Genomic DNA, 21,866 nt, shown 5'->3' on the forward strand with positions numbered 1-21,866 from the left:
AATGCAACCTGAAAACATTATCTAGAAACTAAATTTATATAAAGGTAATCACAATAACTATACCAACAACATCGGTAATAAAAGCAACAATAAATAAATAAAAAGTAAATGAAAACATAATGGTAGTTGCTCACCTGAACTGTAAACTATCAGCGATCCATCCATGGAATTAGAATAGATGGTATAAGGAATCTACGTTAATGTGATTAGTGCTTCCTTCCCCATGAGAAAGGTGGAAAGGTAAAAGGATTAAAACTGAACGGGGGGGGGGGGGGGGGGGTGGTCTGCTTGACGGTGGGAATACCAGGTGGTGTGGTGGAAGCTTTTTTGAATGGCTGGCTTGGTTGTCAGTGGTAAGGTCTAGATGAATTTGCTCCAGCACTGAAATAATACTGGTATGGAGAGTTAAGCTGGGTACGCACTAGAGAAAATTCCTCACAATGAAAAATATCTAACGATTTTACCAACAACTGACAGTCCCGATCAGCATGCCGATTCATGTGTACACACCAACATGATTTACCTTCAGATCTGTGCTCCTCATAACCATCTGCTGAAAAGGTTGTGACTCTGCATATTCCATAGAGCTCTGCCTACACTGCTGGTCGTGAATACATACTCACTGCAGAGTTTGCCCGACATTGTTCAATTAGCGATAGAGATTTTTAGTTAATTTATAAAATAAAATCAAACGATGTGATGTGCTTTGGTACAATAAAACATGATCTTTCAAAACCCATCCCTTTTTTTAGGTGACCTTATCCTCGATAACACTAATGCACCCTCACAACTATCCCAATCTCCACTCTGAAACACATTTACTCCTCTTGTTTCAGCTGTGCCCTCTTCCACTTAGAAAGAAAGCTCTGTAATGAGCAGGGTCATTCATACCCTTTGTTTTCATGTCTGCTTTTATTTTGTCTACCTTGTATGTCCCTGTTTTATGTATGTACTGTTTTCCCTGCTGTACAGCACTGTGGCACCTTACACATCTACGATAATAAAAGTTCTCAAAGAATTTAATTTTTTTATGGGCCTTAAATTAGACTATATGGATTTTAAACAAAATTCACCAAGTACTCCCTCCATTTATTTGAACTGACTGTCTTTATTACATGTGTCACGTTTGTGTGTCTGAAATTTTTATTACACCAGTCGAAGTGCACTTAGAAATGTGTTTCCAGCATTAGCAAATGGAAGGTGCAAAATGCATCCTACTATAAAGTTTTGTGGGGGGTATTTAGATTTCCATTTGGACTATGTCAGGATAGATTCTCATTGGATTTAGGAGATTAATAAATATGTCAAGGGTATTTACCGTGTTTGTTGGTCTGTATGTTATGCTGGATTTTTCTCAGTGTGTGTTTATTAATGGTTTGGGCCTTTTTTCATGGTTTATCCAGTGAAGGTAAATCTTAATGCTACAGCAGACAGACATTCTAGAGAGTTGTGTGATTCCAACTTTGTAGCAACAGTTTAGGGGAACTTTCTTGTTTCTGCATGACAATGTTCCCCCTCCACAAAGCGACGTTCATCAAAAAATGATTTCCCATGCAAGTTTTACCAGAAAGTTCCATCGACCCTTTGATGCAATGAGGCATGCGGATCACGTTATCATATTTGGTGTAAGGGAATGTGTTTGCGTCACCCAATGCTGGAGGAAACTGATCAGACTGTCAAAAAGAAAGTCAGACACGAGGTCCCAGTTGACTTATATCCCATACACTTATCCCTATCTAAATACAAAAAACTTTATTGAAACACATGAACACTGCAGCTAGAGCTGTCGTTACGATCCATTGACACACTCCGACACCTCTGTTGATTGGAGAATGGTGTAACTGAATTGATTTTTTATGTCAATGGATATTATTCTATTAGCAGCAGGCAGGCATGCATGCATGTCCACATGGGTGAGGTGGTTGGAGTTTAAAGAATTGTGTGTCCTGATCCAACTTTTATCCACTTAGAATGACTAAGTGCAAATTCACGCTTTTCTAACCTCCAATTTGGGAGCCTATCTTTGGTGTTCTCACCATGCTTAATTTTTTCAACATTCTTAGCCTGGTCTCCCTTGCTTACAGTCATGGCTGCAACATCTAAAATGATTAGACCAAAAATACCTGAAATTTTCCATATTGGCAATCTCTGGGATTTTACCGCAGTAGTTATGGAGTAATCTAGAATTGGTAATGGAAGCCTACATCCTGAAACGAACACCAAATCCTTATCATATTATCCCATACCTATTGCAATAAAGAAAAAAAACGGAAAAAAAAACACCTGCTTTTCCAAAGCCTCACATCAAAGGAATCTTTGGAATCATAAAGTATGGTTCTGTACTAAGTATTTCAGTGCCTCCCAATGTCTGCAGTGTACCTCTGCTCACGATTAATTCCAGACTGCTGGAATTTCAAATTCCCTTAGGCGAAAAAGTGCATCAATAAGTATGCATGTCTGCCAGTGACCCTTGACGAAAGATTACAAAGTTTATTCTCACCTATACAATCTCTGCTCTCTTGTCTGTGCCCTCTTCAAATTAGAGTGTTTGCACTCTCATAACCAGGGCTCTGCCCACTATTTATTTTCATTCCTGTATTTATTTTGTCTGTCTTGTATGACCCTATTGTATGTATGTCCTGTTTTCACTACAAACAGCAATAATTCCCCTTGTGCCTACCACAGGGAAAAGCATATGGTACAACACAACTAGAGGTTATTGCATTGTGAGAGGCTTATCAAACATGAAATAAAGATTGAGAGAGGCTCCAAGAGACAAATGGATTGTGAGGAAGATGACAAACAATAGCAACTCTGCTGAATAGTGAGTTCTGTAAGCAGTGTAAAGCTGGGTACACACTACAGAAATTCCGACCAACTTTTTATGCCGAGCGATTTTACATGCGATCGATGTTCAGATCGCTCGGTCCATGGACTGCATACACACTAGCCTTGTTTAGGACGAGAAAGGGAAGAGCGGACGTCCCGTTAGCGACTTTTTACAGCCATGTTGTCGTGAACAATGATTTAAATTCCGTACACACTGCAGCGACATTTGCGGGGAAATGTACGAGGTACCGAAGACATTAGCATAAAGGGGCAGAGCTTTAGCTATAGTGAACTCCCTTCATTTCTATAAAATAGAAGTTTAGTAATATACATTACATTTAGAAAAACATTTAACTGCTAAAGTGGAATGCAATGAATATTCCCTAATAATAAATAAATAATAAAACTCCTTCGTATGTAATGGAATGCTCCATTCTCGACGTGCATCATCGCTGATTGGTCCACAGCAGAAACAAACGCCCATGTCTGAGTGTATAAAATGACAGAGGAACCTGTTTGGCGCCGAGGAGCGTCAGAAGATGGAGACAGAGAAAGTGACAGTGGGGGTTGCGGGTGAGGAGAAGGTGTCAGTGGGGGTTGCAGCTATGGAGATGGAGATAGTCAGAGATGGTGCTGGAAGGTCCAAAAAATGTTGGAAAAGTTAAGGTGGGGGATGGAGATACTCAAGAAAAGCAAATCCAATGAGCCCAAGAGCGGTGGAGATGATGGTAAAAGTACTGGACCAGGACAACATTAAAAAAGGTCAGTAGCAGATGTAGTGTACCTGTATTGTAGATGTAGATGTGCTGAAATGCTAATTTATAACCTAATTTTTTTTATGTCAGAACGAAGATTTAACGGTGAGAAGGCCTGTTTAGATACCACTGATACCGCTAATGTTAGCAAACAAGGAGAAATTGAACAAGAAAAATATACTAAAGAAGTTCTACACAAAGGTATTTCAGAGACATGTGAATGCTTTGGGGACATACCTGTACCATTATAATAACCAAAATGGTGCCTGTTTTCCAGAATGCTCGGAAGTTAAGCCCGCTACTATTGCGATTTCGCCACAGGGACCAAAATATAGATATAAAATGATCTCTAGCAGTGTGAAAGGTGAGAAAATGAGAGTATTTATGAGGTAGATTGTAAATTACATATATAGAATTTAAATGATAAACATTTTTATTTCCTTGTTTCGTAGATAAAGAAATCAAAGGGAATGGAAACGACATCAAGACCTGTTCTGCCACAAACCAGTAGCACCTTTAAAAATACCTTAAAAATAATACTCTGCAGTACTTAGCTCTCTGATTGGTATGGGCGTGCTCACTTCTCATGCGGATCTTTCTGACAGCTGTGTGTGTTACAATTTGTGTACCTTTTTCTTGCAATAAAAATGTTGCTTGAACACTGTGTGGTTTATTCTGGGTACTTCACAATTATAGGTTAATAAAGGTTAATATAAATGTAATAGGTTATAAAGGTATAAGTGAATAAAGAGTAAATATGAATACAGAGACGCAAAGGGTAATAACACACGTGCTTTACACAAGTGTAATGGTCTGCAGCCAGACAGGTGCAATATATGTAGATACAAAACGGTGATGTGCGGATTCCGCACCACGTGGGACTGGGATTGACATAAAAATTTACATACACCCGCCCCCCAGGTCGAGGAAGTATGGGAGGATTGTCGTGGATCCGTCGGAAGTTCATACACACTGCACAGTGGTAACGAGATTGGAACGAAAATATTAAACGGTACGACCAACCAAATGAGGCGAGAATCGTCCATTTGGGCAGACTTTCGACCATTGTGTAACTGTACACACTGACCCGACTTTTGAACGAGCGGTCGTATGTCGGCAGTTTGAGCCGATTATTGGACAAAAACAGTGTAGTGTGTACCCAGCTTTAGCAACACTATACAACAACCCAATGTTTGTAGAGCAGCCCCAGTTTTCAGGGTCTAAAACAGGCCTGTCCAACCTGCGGCCCTCCAGATGTTGTGAAACTACAAGTCCCAGCATGCCCTTCCAGCTATCAACAGGTTGTCTACTGGCAAAGCATGCTGGGGCTTTTAGTTTTACAACACCTGGAGGGCCGCAGGTTGGACAGGCCTGGTCTAAAAGGTTGTGGCATTCCTGAAAAGGACAATGGCCTAATTAGAAATGTGCATTTGGGTGGGTGAGTTAAAGCTTGGCCTAAGTATAAAAATGAAAATAGATAATGCTTTTTTTATATGCTTTCATTCCTTAATATTTCCATTTTATAAATGTCATGAGGAATTATGACTCCCCTACAAATATAGGTGTGAAGGAACGTTACAGGGATGTGACTATTAAGCTGGTCTCTGTAACAATCATTATCTCGGTCTATTCATTTTACTGCTCAAGGGGTAACTAAAATTGCATATTTTCGCCCCATTCACATGCTGACATAAACATTTGTACTTTTGTATATTACAAAACACAAATATTGTGAGTCATTATTTACCAACAATGTAGAAGCCACAAATAAACAATTTTATAGCATAATATTTGCATAATTTGTGATTCCATACATTTGATTTCCCCAGATCACTGCTGCCTTATAGCACACTCCTGGCTATGATGATCCAATTGGTGTTGCCTGTTATAATACACAAGTGATGTTGCTATGTGGCTAGAGCTCGCCTCTGACACAACTCACCCCCTATAACCAATGTACGTGTTCTCAGCTGAACTTTTTGAAATGCTTATTATTCCAGTTGCCTTATGTTGCTGATAAAGACAGACGACCCCATTACTTGTTATGAGCAAACCACCAGTACACTGAGCACTGGGATTGGGAAGCGGAACCCTTAGTGCCGGGTGCTGTTCCCGCGGCGGAAGTGTGTGTATTGGAGCACACAGGACATGTGAGTCTTTATGGGCTGTAAGAGAGGTCTTGCTGTGGCGTGTTACTATGGTGAGTTATGTCCATAGAGACGGTGCTGTGTGTATTACACGGTGGTGCCCGCTGTCTGCTGCCGGTAACGTCAGTCACTGGATGTGGTGGAGATAGAGGTAGCAGCAGCTGCTATTAGCTGGTACTTGTGTATCCACATAGCTCAGGGGGGCACACCTCAAATAGCTGCCCCTTATCACATGTCTCTTACTTCCTGCCTGCCCCAGCTGTAGTTCCCACTAACTGGTAAAGTAGACTGCAATACCCCGACCTTCCCTCCTATGCAGTGTATGGAAACCTGCACCCTATAGCGGGGACTCTGCTGACAATGAGATGTTTTAGGCAAATGGTGTTTTATATTAAACACAATTTTGCAGGTTACATAATTTGTGTGGCAGCCAATACAAGAATGTGGTTGATAGTTTTTGTTGCAAATATGGACCCAAAATTGTACTGGGTGGCCCATCATCACTTTCCATGAAGAGTAATACTTTTTTGTGTTTAGGGCAGTGGATCCCAAACTTTCTCAGTTCGAGGCACCCTTAGGGTTTACATCATTTTTTCAAGGCACCCTTAAGCCAAAATATTTACCAAGAAGTCCCCTACCTTGCTTACAAACGGCCCTGACCGAGGCACCCCTGAGATCGCCACGGCACACAGTTTTGGAACCACTGGTTTAGGTCCTTTATACTGCTACAAGTGGTTGAAGTCGGGGTGTATAGGGTGGTATGCCATACCGCCACTCCTCCTATTGCCTTCATTGTAAAACTGTCAGATTCCATTCACTTATGTTTTCCATACCGCCACTTCTAATTTTCCACCTCAACCACAGACCGCTATATTTTATCTTTATAAATATGGTCTTTTAGATATGTTTACTACATGAAATATGAAAGCATTTACATAGAGACAGGTAAAAACAAGAAAAGAGTCTAATTTTTTTTGTGTGAAAATGTAGTTCTAGGTATTATGTTCTATTTACTTTCAACTAGGCAGAACCTATAAAATGTTACCCCATGTATGGTGAATCCACTTTACAACTAATTTTTATGCTTTTAATTATGGGCATTATTTTGTTATCAATCTTACAAAACTGACATGTCAAGCATTTCTCAATTTTGTTGTATTATTATTATTTACTAATTCTTAGTAACTAAAATACACAGCTACTTCATTACTCATGTAGCCTGATTTAGGCTGGGAAAGAAAAAGTGTTGCAACATAGTAAAAAGTATCAGACCAAGGGAGAATAGCAACTGTAAAAACATTAAAATTGTCAATCTTCAATAGCAGAATCCAGTCCCTTCTGGGTATGTGCTTACCCTGGGTATAAAGATGTCATAGCATGTAGAAAAACATCAACTTCTGCAGATAGGCTGTTATACCACCAGAGTCAGAAACGTCTTCCTCTGCTCAAACGGAACTGTTACAGCTGCTTCTGGATCCCCACTCACACCAACGCGTTTGAGTCAAGCCCTTTATCAATGTGTGGGGATTTGTGGGAAAATGGTGCTTTTTATACTGCTCATGTGCAGTCACAATTATTTATATGCAAACAATCTAAAAAGGATGAACATTTGCATATAATACATTATATGTATTGCATATATGTACATCTGTTTAATACAAACAATAAAACATGTATCCAAGTACATAAAATTAATACAAATTTAAAAAGGAAAATATTCTCCCTTCCTTCTCTACACTTCAACAGGTTTTGAGCTCTCAACCTATGCATTACTGATACAAAGGCTGATTCAACAGAGCCACAACTCAAGCTAAGGAAGGATGAAGGATCCCCTAACATATAAATTGAAGAAAAAAAAACGGATATGAAGTAAAGACTTCAATACCTAAAAAAAAAAAACAACTTTTTAATTCAAATTCTTTATTTAACCCATTGGGGATCAAAGTGCCAAACTGATAAATCAATTGCATTTCAGCTTCTGCTAGAGAAGTACCTATATCCTTTTTTCTCAATTCTCCTCTCACTTTTCTAAAACCACAAAAAGAGGTAATAGAATCAACATTACATTCATGTATCTCTTTACAGTGAGCCAATAATTATCACATTTTCGGCTCATTTTTGTGGTCTTAGAAAAGTGAGATGAGAATGAGAAAAAAAAGAATATAGGTACTTCTCTTTTTTTTTTTTCTTCAATTTATATGTTAGGGGATCCTTCATCTTTACTTAGCTAGAGTTGTGGCTCTGTTGAGTCAGCCTTTGTATTGGTAATGCATAGGTTGAGAGTTCGAACCCTATTGAAGTGTAGAGAAGGGAGAATATTTTTCTTTATCTTTTTTTTTAAATTTGTATTAATTTGGTGTACTTGGATACATGTTTATTGTTTGTATGAAACAGATGTACATATGTGCAATACATATCATGTATTATATGTAAATGTTCATCCTTTTTAGATGGTGTATAAATAAGTGTGATTGGACATGAGTAGTATAATAAGCACCATTTTCCCACTAATCCCCACACCTTGATAAAGAGCTTGATTCACAACGCGTTGGTGTAAGTGGGGATCCAGGAGCAGCTGTAACGGTTACGTGTGAGCAGAGGAAGCCGTCTCCGACTCTGGTGGTATAACATCCTATCTGCAGAAGTTGATGATTTTCTACATGCTATGACATCTTTATACCCAGGGTAAGCGCATACCCAGAAGGGACTGGTTCCTGCTTTTGAAGATTGACGATTTTAATATTTTTATGTGTTTTAAGCCAGATATATCTGAATAAAAGAAGAAATCACATTTTACTTAAAGAAAATAATTTTACTTTAGAGACATTATTGTCTGTTTATTTGTTAATGTCACATCAGCGCAATTGTTGCACTAGTGTATTTATTGTATCAATTGTTCTGTCTGTTAATAAAAAAATCTATAGAAATATTAGGTTAAACAATGTGTACGTTGTGTTAAGACTATTAGTACAGTAAGAACAGTATTCCTGTAGAAGTACCATTTGTTTTTAAGTGTGTGTAACATATTAGATCGCACAGTTTGTGCTATGCAGATAATTTTTGATAATTGCAGAAACTGGCTTTTGGCACTTTAGATATTACTGTAAACTTTAATGTTTGCAGCCTTAATACTCTGTAGCACATTAAAGTTTGTTTATTAATAAATAATTTCATCACCCCCCCTCCCCCACACACATACCTGTTATGTTGCTTATACTTGCACTGCCACCGGGGTAACTGATTTTCCTAAGGGTGCCCCTCCAACTAGCTATAGCCCTCTAATCTGCTATATGCAACCTTCCTCCCCCGGGGCTCTGATGCTTCTGTAACACAGAACTGGTAAATCTGTTTCATTCACCACTATAAATGGAGTGCAGTGTCTCCAGTTGTCAGTCTGTTGCCATTGTTATTACATTTTATTTGCAAGCATTTAAATTATGGCAACCAGCATCTAATCTGAATCTATCATGAATATTTATATGTTGGAAAATATCTGGACCATAAATTATGAGAATATTAAGTCAGCAATGAGTTCTATGACCATATAAATACACAACGCCTCATTAGAGGTGACTTCTCATATCTGTAGTATTAAATATACAGGTGTTTATCATGAACACTGGAGTGATGACCGATATTATTTTAAGGAGGTAATATTAGCATCATATGTATTATACATGTAGCACTTCAGAAAGCAAGAGCTAATACCCTATCGTCTTCATTTATCCTTATTTAATGGTCTTTCCTGTTCTGTTACTGAGCATTGATTTATCTTATGAACAATGTGATTGCCAAGCAATCAGATTGGTGATCATTTTTAGCATTTAAAGAATAAGTGATTTTATTTTTTTGGTCTACATACATATATTACACACTTTAACATCATTTGTGTGGCATCGTGGTTAGCATTGCTGCCTCATGGGTTTCATTATGACCAGAGCCCTATCTTTGTGGAGTTAGTATGTTCTCCCATTATTTGTGTGGGTTTCCTCTGGGTGCTTCAGTTTTCTCCCACACTCCAAAGATGTACTGACAGATTGATTGGCTTCTGATGCAGTGAATAGGGGTAAATTTATCATGCTGCAGGTTTGAAAAAGTGGAGATGAAGCCTATAGCAACCAATCAGATTCTAGCTGTCATTTATGTTGTACATGCTACAAAATGACAACTAGAATCTGATTGGTTGCTATAGGCAACATCTCCACTTTTTTTTTTTCTTTTTTTTCAAACCCACAGTTTAGTAAATATACCTCTTAGTGTGTGTTCATGTGGTAGGGAATATAGATTGTAAGCTCCATTGAGGCACGGACAAATACAAATGGTTAAATATTCTCTGTAAAGTGCTTCACTAAAAGGTTAATAATAATTTTAACTAGCTGCAATCCACTCCAGCTGTTCATTAAAGTACGTTTTCTGAACAATGTTGCCTGAGAAGATGTTTTTCAATTTATCTGATCAGATTCACAATCATGTCTGAAAACAATTTGATCCATTTTGATTTCAGGCAAATTGTTTAATTTTTTTTTTTCCCCCAATGTTCTGCCATTTTTATCAGAGCTGCACGCGTGTGGACGCTTTCATGTAAAAGTCCAATAACCCTAACGTGTGGGTTTCCTAATAATAATAGATCTAACTAAGCAGATGTTGGGGGCTTATCTGCACTGCGAACATTGAATACAAGTTTTTCATGATGGTGGAGGCATTTCTTCTATGGACGTGATACTTTTTGTCTGTGAGACCATTGAAAAGCATTGTATTCAGCCTATATTTACCTGAAGTGACACCCATAATAAGGCAGTGACATGTTTTCTGGCTTCTGTTGGAATATGGGAACCTTTACATATATATGTCATAATGTCACAAGATTCCTCTTTTTTTTATCCTAGATGAATGCTGAATAAGGACTCATACTTATGGTTATGAGAAGCAAAGCTAGTTAAAACACGGACCATATCTTGTACATGTTAGTTTTGAAAGCACATTTAAAGCATGTTCCTTATGTCATAAAGTGTTCCTTCAGCATAGTCTACTATACTAAATAGGCCTTCCCATAGATCTTTATTGCATCTTACAGAGTGATAACTCTGCAGGCAACCTCACATTTGTTTATGGACTATCGACATGAAGGCACGTTCAATAGGTGTTAAGATACTGCATGTGCTTCATTGGTCAGTTATTGAAAAATAAATTGTAAATCGTATATACCGGTACTTGGCTTATTTTTATTTTATTGTGATATTTATTATCACCGTTATTCCCCAGGCTCTTGTATTGTAGAAGGATTATGGCATGTGAATAGTATTGAGATGATTGTTTTAAGCGTAGGTTAAGGGATTATGGGACACAGACAAAAGCAACGACTGTATGCAAGATAAACTCTGTGAGTAGGCCTAGTAACACATTTATAGGGGCTCAGAACATTTCTGCGACATGAATAATAAGCTAAATCTCTTTTCCATTATTTAGATTTGTCTATAAAGGGAAAATATAGAAAGTTGCTTAATGCATTTTTATTGTTTGTGGCACGCAGATGTTCAAATAAAAGTATATTGGCATACTATATAGCCATTGCAAGTCTCCTCCCCTATAACACATAAATACCAGTGACACATCCAGACACACTTGTCCACCACACTGGTTGGGGATCACTTTCCCGTAAGGGTGGGTGGAATGTATGCTAAATTTTTGATCTGTAATGTAAAAATCTTGTCCTTTGTAAGGCAATGGCTGTCTCTATTGCAGTAGCTTCTGGATGGAGTCTAGAAGTTTTTTATTTTGTTATCTGACATTTGTATTTATCTGCTGCCTACATCATTCACAGTACAGTGCAATCATAGAATTGTATTCCTACATTTTCCTTCTGCCAGGGTTATAGTAGGCTCCCCAATCACCCACAATGATATGTGGAGTTAAAAATATGACACAAGAAGCAGGTATTTTTGATTCGCATGCGTTTTTATCCCAGTGTGTCCGGTGGTACCACATTACTTTTATATCGTATATTACTACACACACATCAGTGTGTTACTCCTGGAAGTATCTCTTTTTCTCTAGAAAGTCGACAATCGCCGCAGTGGCATCTGTGGATGAATGGTCACACTGTGGACTTGCCAGCTTTAACAGGCATCACTCGTCCTCCTTAATGCAAGCTTCTCCAGTACTGTTGGGGATCTCATCACTTGTATTATTAGTAAGTAATGTAAGCAATTGCTTTTGTGGAACTAAAATTAAAATGGAACCTTGGGGACATAGTGTTGTCCATAATGTTGTATATTTATTTTTGTGTCTTATTTCATTATGTTTGTTACTTCCCCTCTAGCACCATGTTCTGGGAGGTGCCGTATTTGATTCTGAGAAGATTGCGAGCGCATCGTGAACGATTAAACGAGCAGGCTGAATATGAGTCGCAACAACGCCAGTACAGAGAAAATAATAATATCAATAGGAGGCAGTTTTTAAGACGGCGACGAAGGAGAATATTCCCTGTCAGAATAAATCTCTCTGAAATTGACGAGAATGATATTAAAGAGCGTTACCGTCTTAATTCAGACGCCATAATGTCCTTATATGAACTCATAAAGAAAGACTTAATCTCCACTACCAAGCGAAGTAATGCAGTCCCAGGGATTGTGAAATTACTCTGCGCTCTTCATTACTTCACTAGCGGCTCCTTACAGAGCACTGTGGCGGAAGCTGGTGGTATAACCCAGAGCACTTTCAGCCGTGCCCTTTCTGAGGTCATATCTGCTATCCTAAAGCTCACGGATCAGTTCATAAACTTCCCCAGTGATGCCGCCGGTCTACAGCTCCTCAAAGATGGTTTCCAGAGAATTGATGGGTTTCCAAATGTACTGGGTGCGGTAGGCTGTACCCACATAGCCATATCTCCCCCATCAGAAATGGAGCAGCGGTACCGTAATAGAAAGCACTATCACTCTATCAATGTGCAGATAGTATGTGCCTCAGATATGAGGATCCTGGATGTGGTCTCGCAATTTCCCGGATCAACACATGACTCATCCGTTCTGAAACAGTCTGAGATACATGAAAGATTCGAGAGAGGAGAATTTACTGGGTGGTTGCTGGGTAAGTATCCTGCTAGGATCATGCTTGCAGAATGAATTGGCCATTTCATGAATGCAGTGTTCCTAACTTAAGTTTCTGAATTGCCATAAATAAGACATGTAAGTTGTTTGTATTGAGTCCTCCCTCATTGATACAATGCATAAAATAAGATTTGCGGACTGCTTTATGAAAACTTGTAAGGAAGCTTGGTATTCTTAGTGGTGACTATCTACATAGTCTGTGTTGAATCAGTCTGTAATCTTTAGGTGTATTTAGCAAAAGCAAGAACCATCTGTAGCCTTACATTACCCAAACCAGTAAAGACAGAACATAACTAGATATCCTCACAACAATTGTATTCATATTTTTGTACTGTTTCACAGATGTCTGGTGCCGTGTCCTAGGCTAAATGTGGTGGTTTTTAATTAATGTGAGATTGGAATAAAATGGGTCAAGAACCAGCTTTGTTTAATGTAGAACTGAATTTAGTAGTACCTGATATGTCTTCTGCACCATATCCTGCCTCAAAATAATATGTGTTTCCATGCAGGGGGGAGTTACTTTGAAGAAATTGGAAAGTTTGGGGTTTGGTTTGGTTATCTTTCTTTGAGAAGACCTAGGCAGTTTTTCTAGGGTTGCTTTGTCAACATGAATGAACATGTGTTTTGGTAGGTATGATTGAGAATGTTACTGTTTTTTAGGTGATTCGGGATATGGCGTCAAACCCTGGCTTCTAACGCCTTTTGACAACCCAGCCACAAAGTCAGAAATCAGTTACAACTTATCGCACGCCTCAACTTATTCTGTTGTAGAGCAAACTATCGATGTACTGAAAAGCCGCTTCCGATGTTTGGATAATCCGAACGGTGTTCTGCTGTATAACCCTGAGAAAGTCTGTAAAATCATTGCTGTGTGCTGCATCATTCACAATATAGCAATCCTGAAAAATATTGATATTGACATTGCGTTGGATCTCCGATCTCCCATCAAAGATGAATCGACTGAGGATGACACGATGGAAGGCACTCTGCAGAGAGACACAGTCCTGGCAGAATACTTCTCAGGTATGCTTGTTCTTGCAGGAACTGTATGCTGGGAATTGCTTTCACTCTTGCTAAACACTTGTATAAAGGAGAACTGTATGCTTGGGAGCCGATAGTGTTCATCTAATTAGCTGTCACAGAAAATAAAAGAGGAGTATACCTGGCCTGTGTGTAGGTCATTTTAATTCTGTTATCAAAATGGTGTATATTTGTTTAACTACACCTTCCTTAATGCTGTGTTTGGATTTTTATCTTTGTAAATAAATGTGGCGAGCCAGCGCAAAAGAGTAGGCTACTGTCTTTATAATTAGCTGATAGTGTTATATGTAGTCAGGGTAATTAACTGACTGGTCCAATAGATATAACCAGTAAGAGCTGCCTGCTGCGTAAATACACAGTGATTATAGATCAAGAGAACACACAAAACAAGTATCACAGCATTTATTTTATAGCACGGATTACAGGGCACAGTCCTAAAACAAAAATAGTTATCAAGATTAGCCCTTTAAATTTAATCCTTCATTTAAGTAGATAATTAGACTTGTAACGGCACAACGGTGATCTTAGTTGGAGGATCATATATTTAGAACATAGAGAAAAAAAGGTGTTTCAGCATAATATACACTAGTATAGTATATTTACTAAACTGCGGGTTTGAAAAAGTGGGGATGTTGCCTATAGCAACCAATCAGATTCTAGTTATCATTTATTTAGTACATTCTACAAAATAACAGCTTTAATCGGATTGGTTGCTATAGGCAACAAATCCACTTTTTCAAATCTGCAGCTTGATAAATTTACCCCTATGACTCTGTCCAATCGGCTTCCATTTGACATCCTCACAGGACTGCTCCTATTCATTGTGTTTAAGGCTGTGATGCCTGGAGAACAACCAGCATGGGTTGAGTGTCTTTGGAACCATTGGGGATGCTCTGCTTGTATAAAGAGATGAAGGATTTGCCAGAGTTCGGTATAAAAAGAAATGTAACCTTGGTCAGCTGTGCCACAATATTAATGTTTGTCAAAAAAAATTGTCTTACTTCATTAATGTGAAGGGTGGCACCTTGCTATATTTGTTGAAATAAAGTATAATCCATGGCAAAAGCGGCCTAATTAAAATATAAATGACATTATTCTTGCTTGACATTGCTAAACCATTAGTTGTAAACCAGCATCTCTCGGACATGAGCAGCATTGTTTGACAAAATGGGAAAAATAAACAATAAAAAATGTAATTATAAGTATTGCTTCAGTACAGTTCTCTTTATTTATAGAATGCTTGTTTCTCGGTTGCCTTGGTGACCATTTGGTGGTGTTCAGTGAAAAAATAATTGTAATCACAGTCCTGAGAGGGTGAACATTGTAATAGTTTATAGAGAACTCGAAACAGTACATGATAATAACTGTATTTCTGTGTGTCCTTTTCTTTGTGATTAATGTGTTTCTTTTGTTACAGACTAAACTGACTGCAATACCGGCTAACTCTGCAGGGCTGCCCCAGAATATTTGTCATCACATATAACGTGCATGTTCTCATCCTATACCTTATATCCTTTCCATTACGTCTCAACTTTACTACTAGTTGTACTTTATATTTTGTACCACGCGCCAGTTTGTTACATATAACATTACCTTTAAGCTGCTTGGCTGCACTTTTTATGTTGTTTTTGTTAATAAATATTTTTTTCTACCAACTGTTTGTGTGATTTTGATTTCATTCCAAATACTATTTTCACTCTTTAAGTTATATTTACAAACATTGTGTGAAAATGATCTGAAAAGGAAATTCACAACCTCCTCAATATCAGTTAATTTGGACCTGGCATTAACCTTAGGACAACATGTTAATGCTGCTTATTCAGTGTGTCCTTAAAGTGATCGACTTGAAATAACATTCATAGTGTTTGCATACTAAAGATTACCCCACTTTCAGCATAACGCCCAGCGCTGTATTTGAAATCAACCAAACACAAGAATTTATGATTGTTAGAATACCCTCAATTCTTGATTTTAAAACCACTCCATCTGTATAAGTAGTAATATGTTGGGAAAAGTTTGTGTAACATATATCGTATGAAAAGGAAACCAGCACGTTCTATACCCCTTTTCTCAAATAAAATTTGCTTAAAATAAAATTTAACCATAAGTGTTTAATTCTTTTAAAAATAAGTATATCTGTGCTATAATTTGTTTTTCTTATATTTTTGTCTTTTTTTCTGTCGTAAGACCTGTACAATTACAAAATTACCTAGAGCAATCAGAACAAAAATGAATGCTAACTTTTTATGTCCCATATTTTGGATTGTAAAATGGGGTGGGAGGTAGGGACCCCATGCTGTGGTTTAGCAATGTATCATCAGCAGGATCCTGCAGTATAATGATTCCCCATTACATTCAACATCCAAAAGGGAGGGCAGGCATTTTAAACTTGCAAAAACAGATTGTGGCTTAGGAGGAGGAAATTTTGTTTCCCCAGCAGGGCTTCTCAGCGCAGCCCTGTACAGCAGTGGGGACAGGGTTCAGTAGTTTGGTGCAGGGGTTTCCAGTTAAAATATTGTTTGTGTTCTTTTAGGCTTTCTTCAACCAAAATATTCACTTTGTATTCAAGTCCTCTCAGGTTTACCTCTTATTTATTTGTTTTGTGTCAAGACCACTCTCCTTCATGAATGGGGGCTTATTCCACATTGATGTCTCTATGAAGTTAAACGTGACTTTGGTGAATCTATATTACCTTTCTCTGAAATGTAGAAAGCGAGAGACAGCAGAATGCAAACAAGGCAGTTAGAGCCAATCAAGGGACAAGATTATGCAGGGAATGCTACAGTATATAGTATTTAGCATGTGATTGTTTCACACTATATACAGACACTGACTACTCCTGTGACAGACACACACATGCAGACATGGTATAAATTACACTCACTTATGTTCTGTCCAGTTTTACAACATTTATTTGTAAGGCGCCAGACCGTCACAATAACATATCGTACATAAACAGAACAAGTACATACAAGGTTGATGGAAGAGGTGCTAATGCGAGACAGTGGGTAAAGGGGGCTTTGGTCTTGTGAGCTTTCAGTCCTTTCCACTCCCAGCGTCTCCCCATTCCCTTTCTGTCTCAGAAGCACCACTTGTAGTCTCTGCTTTGCTTCCTAGTATCACTATGTCAGAATCTACCCTGCCACCTCTTGACATAGATTTTGCATGTCCTAGCCCCATCATCTCTCCTGACCCTGATATTCCTCAAGACACCCTTTCACCCAATTCATATGCTCCTTTTTGTTACAGTCTGTTCCTCTGATATTTCTGGATGCCAGTGTAACATTGCCTTTAAATTATTCAAAGCTACTCCTCCCTTGTGCTTCGTACTTGCCACACTCGGGGACAGCCTCACACTTGTCTGACTTTTTGCATCATGGTTTGTTCAGTTACAAATTTATACCCTATAGCCAGATTTGCCCCTTAGTCTATGTGAGGCCCTATTAAAATAGTACATGCTACGTTTTAGGTGTGTCTTAGTGCAGAGAATGTGTCTACCATAGAGAGCAAAGGTATCTCCGCGTGCTGTGGAAGCACGCTGGATCCAGTGTATATTATGGAGCCATACAGGCAGACAGTAGAAACCGCTGAATGCATTTGCGTATGTGGATAACAATAGTTCCACACGTGGATGATGATTTCACAACACACAATGACTGGGTCACTTGCTACTTTATCACTTCTGTAGATCAGCTTAGTCAGGTGTCGTGTGAAAATTAAATGAACAAAGAAAAATACCCAGTGCACTCAATAGCTTGATGGGAAAATAATATAAGCAAACATCTAGGCTACATAATTTATGTAAGCCAACAATCTCGCACTGTGCCTCTGGTACATTGGGCCTTCTAAACAATGAGTATAAACAAATTACTCCTCTAATATCCTTTGGGGAGTTGTTACAGAGTATAATGTGGCATCAGGATACTTGCTAGGGGAGTTGTATTAGTCTAAAATTAATGGTGTATTCTGTCATGAAACAGTGGTTTTTAGGCAATGGTAGGTCATTTTACTAGCCCAAATACAGATTGCTATCTCTATTATAGCTTTAGTAACATTGTACCATTTGGCAGTGTGTGATACATGATCTAACTCTTTATCTCATGACCCTCCTAGGTGTCCCTATGTCTCAGACACATGCTTGCTTTCAGTCGCTCCAGTCTATGCTTGAGACATCTGTCCAATGTTCCTAGTGCCAGGCAGGAGCTTTTGAACATGGGGTTCTCCGAGACACAAGCTGAAAAGATCCAGTCTATGAGATGCCCTCCGAACAGAACATCGACAATTGGAGAGCTTTGCCTCATTGGACTGAGCCATAGAACTGTACTGAGAATGCTCGAAGAAAGGCCAGAACTTCTGAGAACAACAGCCAAGGACCTGAGGGACAGAGTAGATACTCTGAGGAGCCTTGGCTTGGGAGAAGGTAACATGTCTTACTGGAAGTTCTAACAGATTTGATGAACTGTCATCTATTCATTTGTTAATGTTACCAGTTATTTCCATTAAAATTAAAACAGTGAAGCCGATCAATTCATGTTGTTTCATGCCTTAATGATGTCACTGGTTTCTAGTGAATTGATAGGCTCTGTTCTCAAGCACTATTTGTATCTCTAAACCTGACAGAGGTTGATGCTGGACTTTCCAGTAAGTTTATCCTACTTCCTTCAGTGCTGACAGTTGTGCGGTGGATGAATGATGCTCAAAAGAGACACAAACTCATATGTTAGTGTTTGATGGGCAATATTATGACTTGTTTCTACAAATTTATTTTTTTTCTGCTGTCATTAGGGGCATTTCTCAAACGGCCTTTCATTTTAACTTATTAAAGAAAAAAAAATTAATTAAAATATGCAGATAAAGAATGGTACAAAGAGAAGGAAGGGGAAAACAATAAGGGGACTGGGTACATTGATATTACAATTGCATTAGAAGGACACATCAAACTTTAAACCACTATGTGGAGAACGTTGGTACCAGTCTAAAACCAGAAAGATTATCTGTTGAGATTTACGGTGGTGAGATGCTCAGTAAAACACACATACACAAAATACACTGTTCGTATTTCAAGCCAATGGTTCCCATTTCGTAACTACTTCTATGATCTTGGAGAATGGGGGAGGTGGCTTTGGATCTTTGTTTGTATGTGTCAAGTTACATATTTATCATGGGCTTTACAATGTTGGGGGTAGTGGTGGAAGCAGTGCTAATTCTGGGGTGTAATGTTTCTCCTGTCGCACGGAGGATTAGGTCAAAAACCTCGGCCTAGTTTTTAAGCTGGTGCGCAATTTCCGAAAATGTATATCAATTAGCCAACTTCACCACAATTGTGCCATATCTATCCTTTAAAATAAAAATCTTGTTTTATAACAAGATGCTTGATGTACTCAACACCATGGTCACTATAAGCAAAAATTTACTCTCTGCTGTTGCATGTACTACAAATAGTGTGTTAACCCTTTTGAGAACCTAGCCCTTTTCTGACATTGTTGTATATTAGGACATTCCAGTTTTGTAAATATATTTAAGTTAAAAAGTCTACTGTCCCATACATGCTGACAGAAAATGTATGGATCTAAGTTAGTAACTATGAATGTAGGGATCTCCCTTTAACTCTACATCATACATAATTAGATAAACAATCCAGACCGGTAGTTAATAGCCCACGAGAGAGATGCAGATTTTCCGGATATATTTAGAGCTTGGCCCTGGGTTATTATGTGCATCATCATTGTTTTATGTATAATAGTGTCATGATTTTCCCTGGTACAGGATCTCTTCAGAACTCACTGTCCAGATGCCCCTCTCTGCTCTCTGTGCCACGCTCCCGTCTGTTAAACTTGGCACAGTGTCTCAAGACCCGATGCCAGTTCTCATCTCAACAGGTACAGAAAATCCTAAACACAATCCCTGAAACACTGACACAAGATCCCAACTATGTAGAGGAAGCATTTCAGGTGAGCATCAATACATTTCAGATTATTTGAAGAGTCTGATTAGTTCGTTTGTTATTTACACAATAATACACAATGAAATCACTTGTTTAGTTGTGTAAGTGGACCTGTCGTGCTGAATGCATGTATTGTTGATTTGATAGTATTTTATTGAGTGCCTATATATTTCCCAGGAATGCTTACCTTTATCCACTTCCAAATGGCTTTGTTATTCTATGTGATTGAGATACAGCAGACATTCTACTAATGTAAGGACATGGGCACACCTTTGTGTTTGGGTCAGTTTTGCAAGTCACATCAAACAGGACAAAGAGTCTGGCATGTGAGCGATTGATGCATTTACCATGTAATCCTGTGCCATACTTTGGCCCCCCCGAGTTCCCCACTGTTGTCAGTCTGGTTAAGTGGAAGGGGTGATAACAACTCTTTAATCGCCGAAGCAGCATTTTATTTTCGTCATAGGTTATAATAATATAATATGTTTGATAAAGAGTATTCTGGCATGATGTGGCTTGCAAGAATGCAGACATTTTATCGTAATTGTTATAGGAACCTGTAATCTGATTCACTTTGAATTTATATGGAATTTATTTCCCGTTTAACAACAGCTTATATTTTATGTTGGGATGACTGGTTATTAACCTTTTATTTATTTCCAGATTCATTTTAATTATTTAATGCAGTTAGGAAAAACTTGATTATAATGATATTAAACGCCATCCACCATGTATGTAGGACTTTTAATGTGCTGTAAGCTGTTCTCCCACCTAAGTTCAGGCCACTGACACGGTCAGCATCAATCTAAATTGTTAATTCTTGCTTTTATCCTGTTTACAGTATGTATATTTTCGGATGGGTGGGAAACATGGAGAGATAATTTCTTCTGAAATCTTCCTAACTCCACTAAATGAGATTAAAGTTCGACACCAGTTCCTGGAACGTCTTGGTAGGTTTCTGCCACCTGATAAAAGAGGTGTGTGTCCTCCTTCCAACCCCAAGTTAAAGGAGATCATACAATTATCTGAGGAGGACTTCTTATCACGCATCGCATGTTCTTCATCTGAAGAGCTCTACACTTTCCGTAAGATAATGGATCGTGAGGAGCGTGAAGGTGGAAAAGATGGAGAAGACATGGTGGACTCTGGAGATGAACTAAGTAATGACGACGAAGATGAAGAACAAGATTCGGACAGTGAAGATGACTCTGAAGGTGAAGACTACGAGGGAAATATTCAAAGTGTTCGACCAAATTTAAATAATTATAAGAAAAAATAAAAATATGTGAATGTGTTACTTCAATATCTAATATTGCAAAAGTTCTTTGTTTTGGGCCTCTACAAACAGCAACAGGGCATGTTTTACGATGTTCCTGTTTGAATGCAGGATGGTTATAGGAAATGTACACTTTCAAAAGTTTTGTTTGGTTCTCTCTCTCTGAGAAGCAGTTTGTGCTCCCTGCCATTCCACTACGGACCTGACTGGATGACTAAAGTGCTAGTCAGATATTCATAAGAATGACTCGCTCACTGACTAACCCAGCTGTTCTAAAACATTTATACAATATCAAAATTATACATAGTCCATTACATTTTCAAACACAAATTTTGGTTGGTCTTTTGTTATGTGACAGACATCCTTCAAGCTTTTTATAAAAGATTAAATTCATGCCCCTTACATGAAAAGATGATTTGCAAATCATTGTTATTGCTTTCCCTGTAGCCTTATGGTTCAAATACAGCACCTCTGGACCATTACAAATTCATTGTTTGCAGTGGTAAAGTTATAAGGACTGGTTCCTACCAAGGTTTTTTGTAATAAGCAAAATAAACGTGTCAACTTACTATCATTGCGTCCAGGTTTGCATAGAACCACACAGACCAAATTTGCAAATAGCTGTCATCTGTCGAGTGCAAATTTGACAATTATAGCTGATTGGTTACTGAGGATAAGTGCAAATTGTGCACCTAAATACAGCATTCGTAAATAAGCCCTAGAGCTTTTTATAGGAAAGGAGCTGTGAAAGCCCACACTCGAGTCTTC

General features: G+C 38.4%; 1 protein-coding gene across 5 annotated transcripts; it reads left to right on the forward strand.

Annotated features, from left to right (window-relative positions):
• The first annotated feature begins 5,664 nt into the window (after positions 1-5,664).
• On the forward strand, positions 5,665-21,127 carry MTERF4 (mitochondrial transcription termination factor 4). 5 transcript variants are annotated; one of them, XM_075201794.1, is made up of 5 exons: positions 5,685-5,784; positions 11,786-11,930; positions 12,051-12,817; positions 13,498-13,860; positions 15,296-15,533. In XM_075201794.1, the coding sequence occupies exons 3-5, from the start codon at positions 12,055-12,057 to the stop codon at positions 15,298-15,300; spliced, it is 1,131 nt and encodes a 376-aa protein (XP_075057895.1). In that variant the 5' UTR covers positions 5,685-5,784; positions 11,786-11,930; positions 12,051-12,054; the 3' UTR covers positions 15,301-15,533. The 5 variants fall into 5 exon arrangements, with proteins under 5 accessions (XP_075057897.1, XP_075057895.1, XP_075057893.1 ...); XM_075201792.1 differs by having other exon boundaries at positions 11,786-11,921; XM_075201795.1 differs by having other exon boundaries at positions 5,712-5,734; positions 11,786-11,921.
• The last annotated feature ends 739 nt before the right edge of the window (positions 21,128-21,866 follow it).

The sequence above is a fragment of the Mixophyes fleayi genome, chromosome 3 (assembly GCF_038048845.1).
Source record: "Mixophyes fleayi isolate aMixFle1 chromosome 3, aMixFle1.hap1, whole genome shotgun sequence".
Classification (NCBI taxonomy): domain Eukaryota; kingdom Metazoa; phylum Chordata; class Amphibia; order Anura; family Limnodynastidae; genus Mixophyes; species Mixophyes fleayi.

What these genes read in the sequence shown, in the direction of transcription:
- MTERF4 (XM_075201794.1), top strand. Translation starts at nt 12,055, where the DNA reads ATGTTCTGGGAGGTGCCGTATTTGATTCTGAGAAGATTGCGAGCGCAT. An exon ending in ATTTACTGGGTGGTTGCTGG is followed by an intron (nt 12,818 to 13,497) that starts GTAAGTATCCTG and finishes ACTGTTTTTTAG; the next exon opens with GTGATTCGGGATATGGCGTC.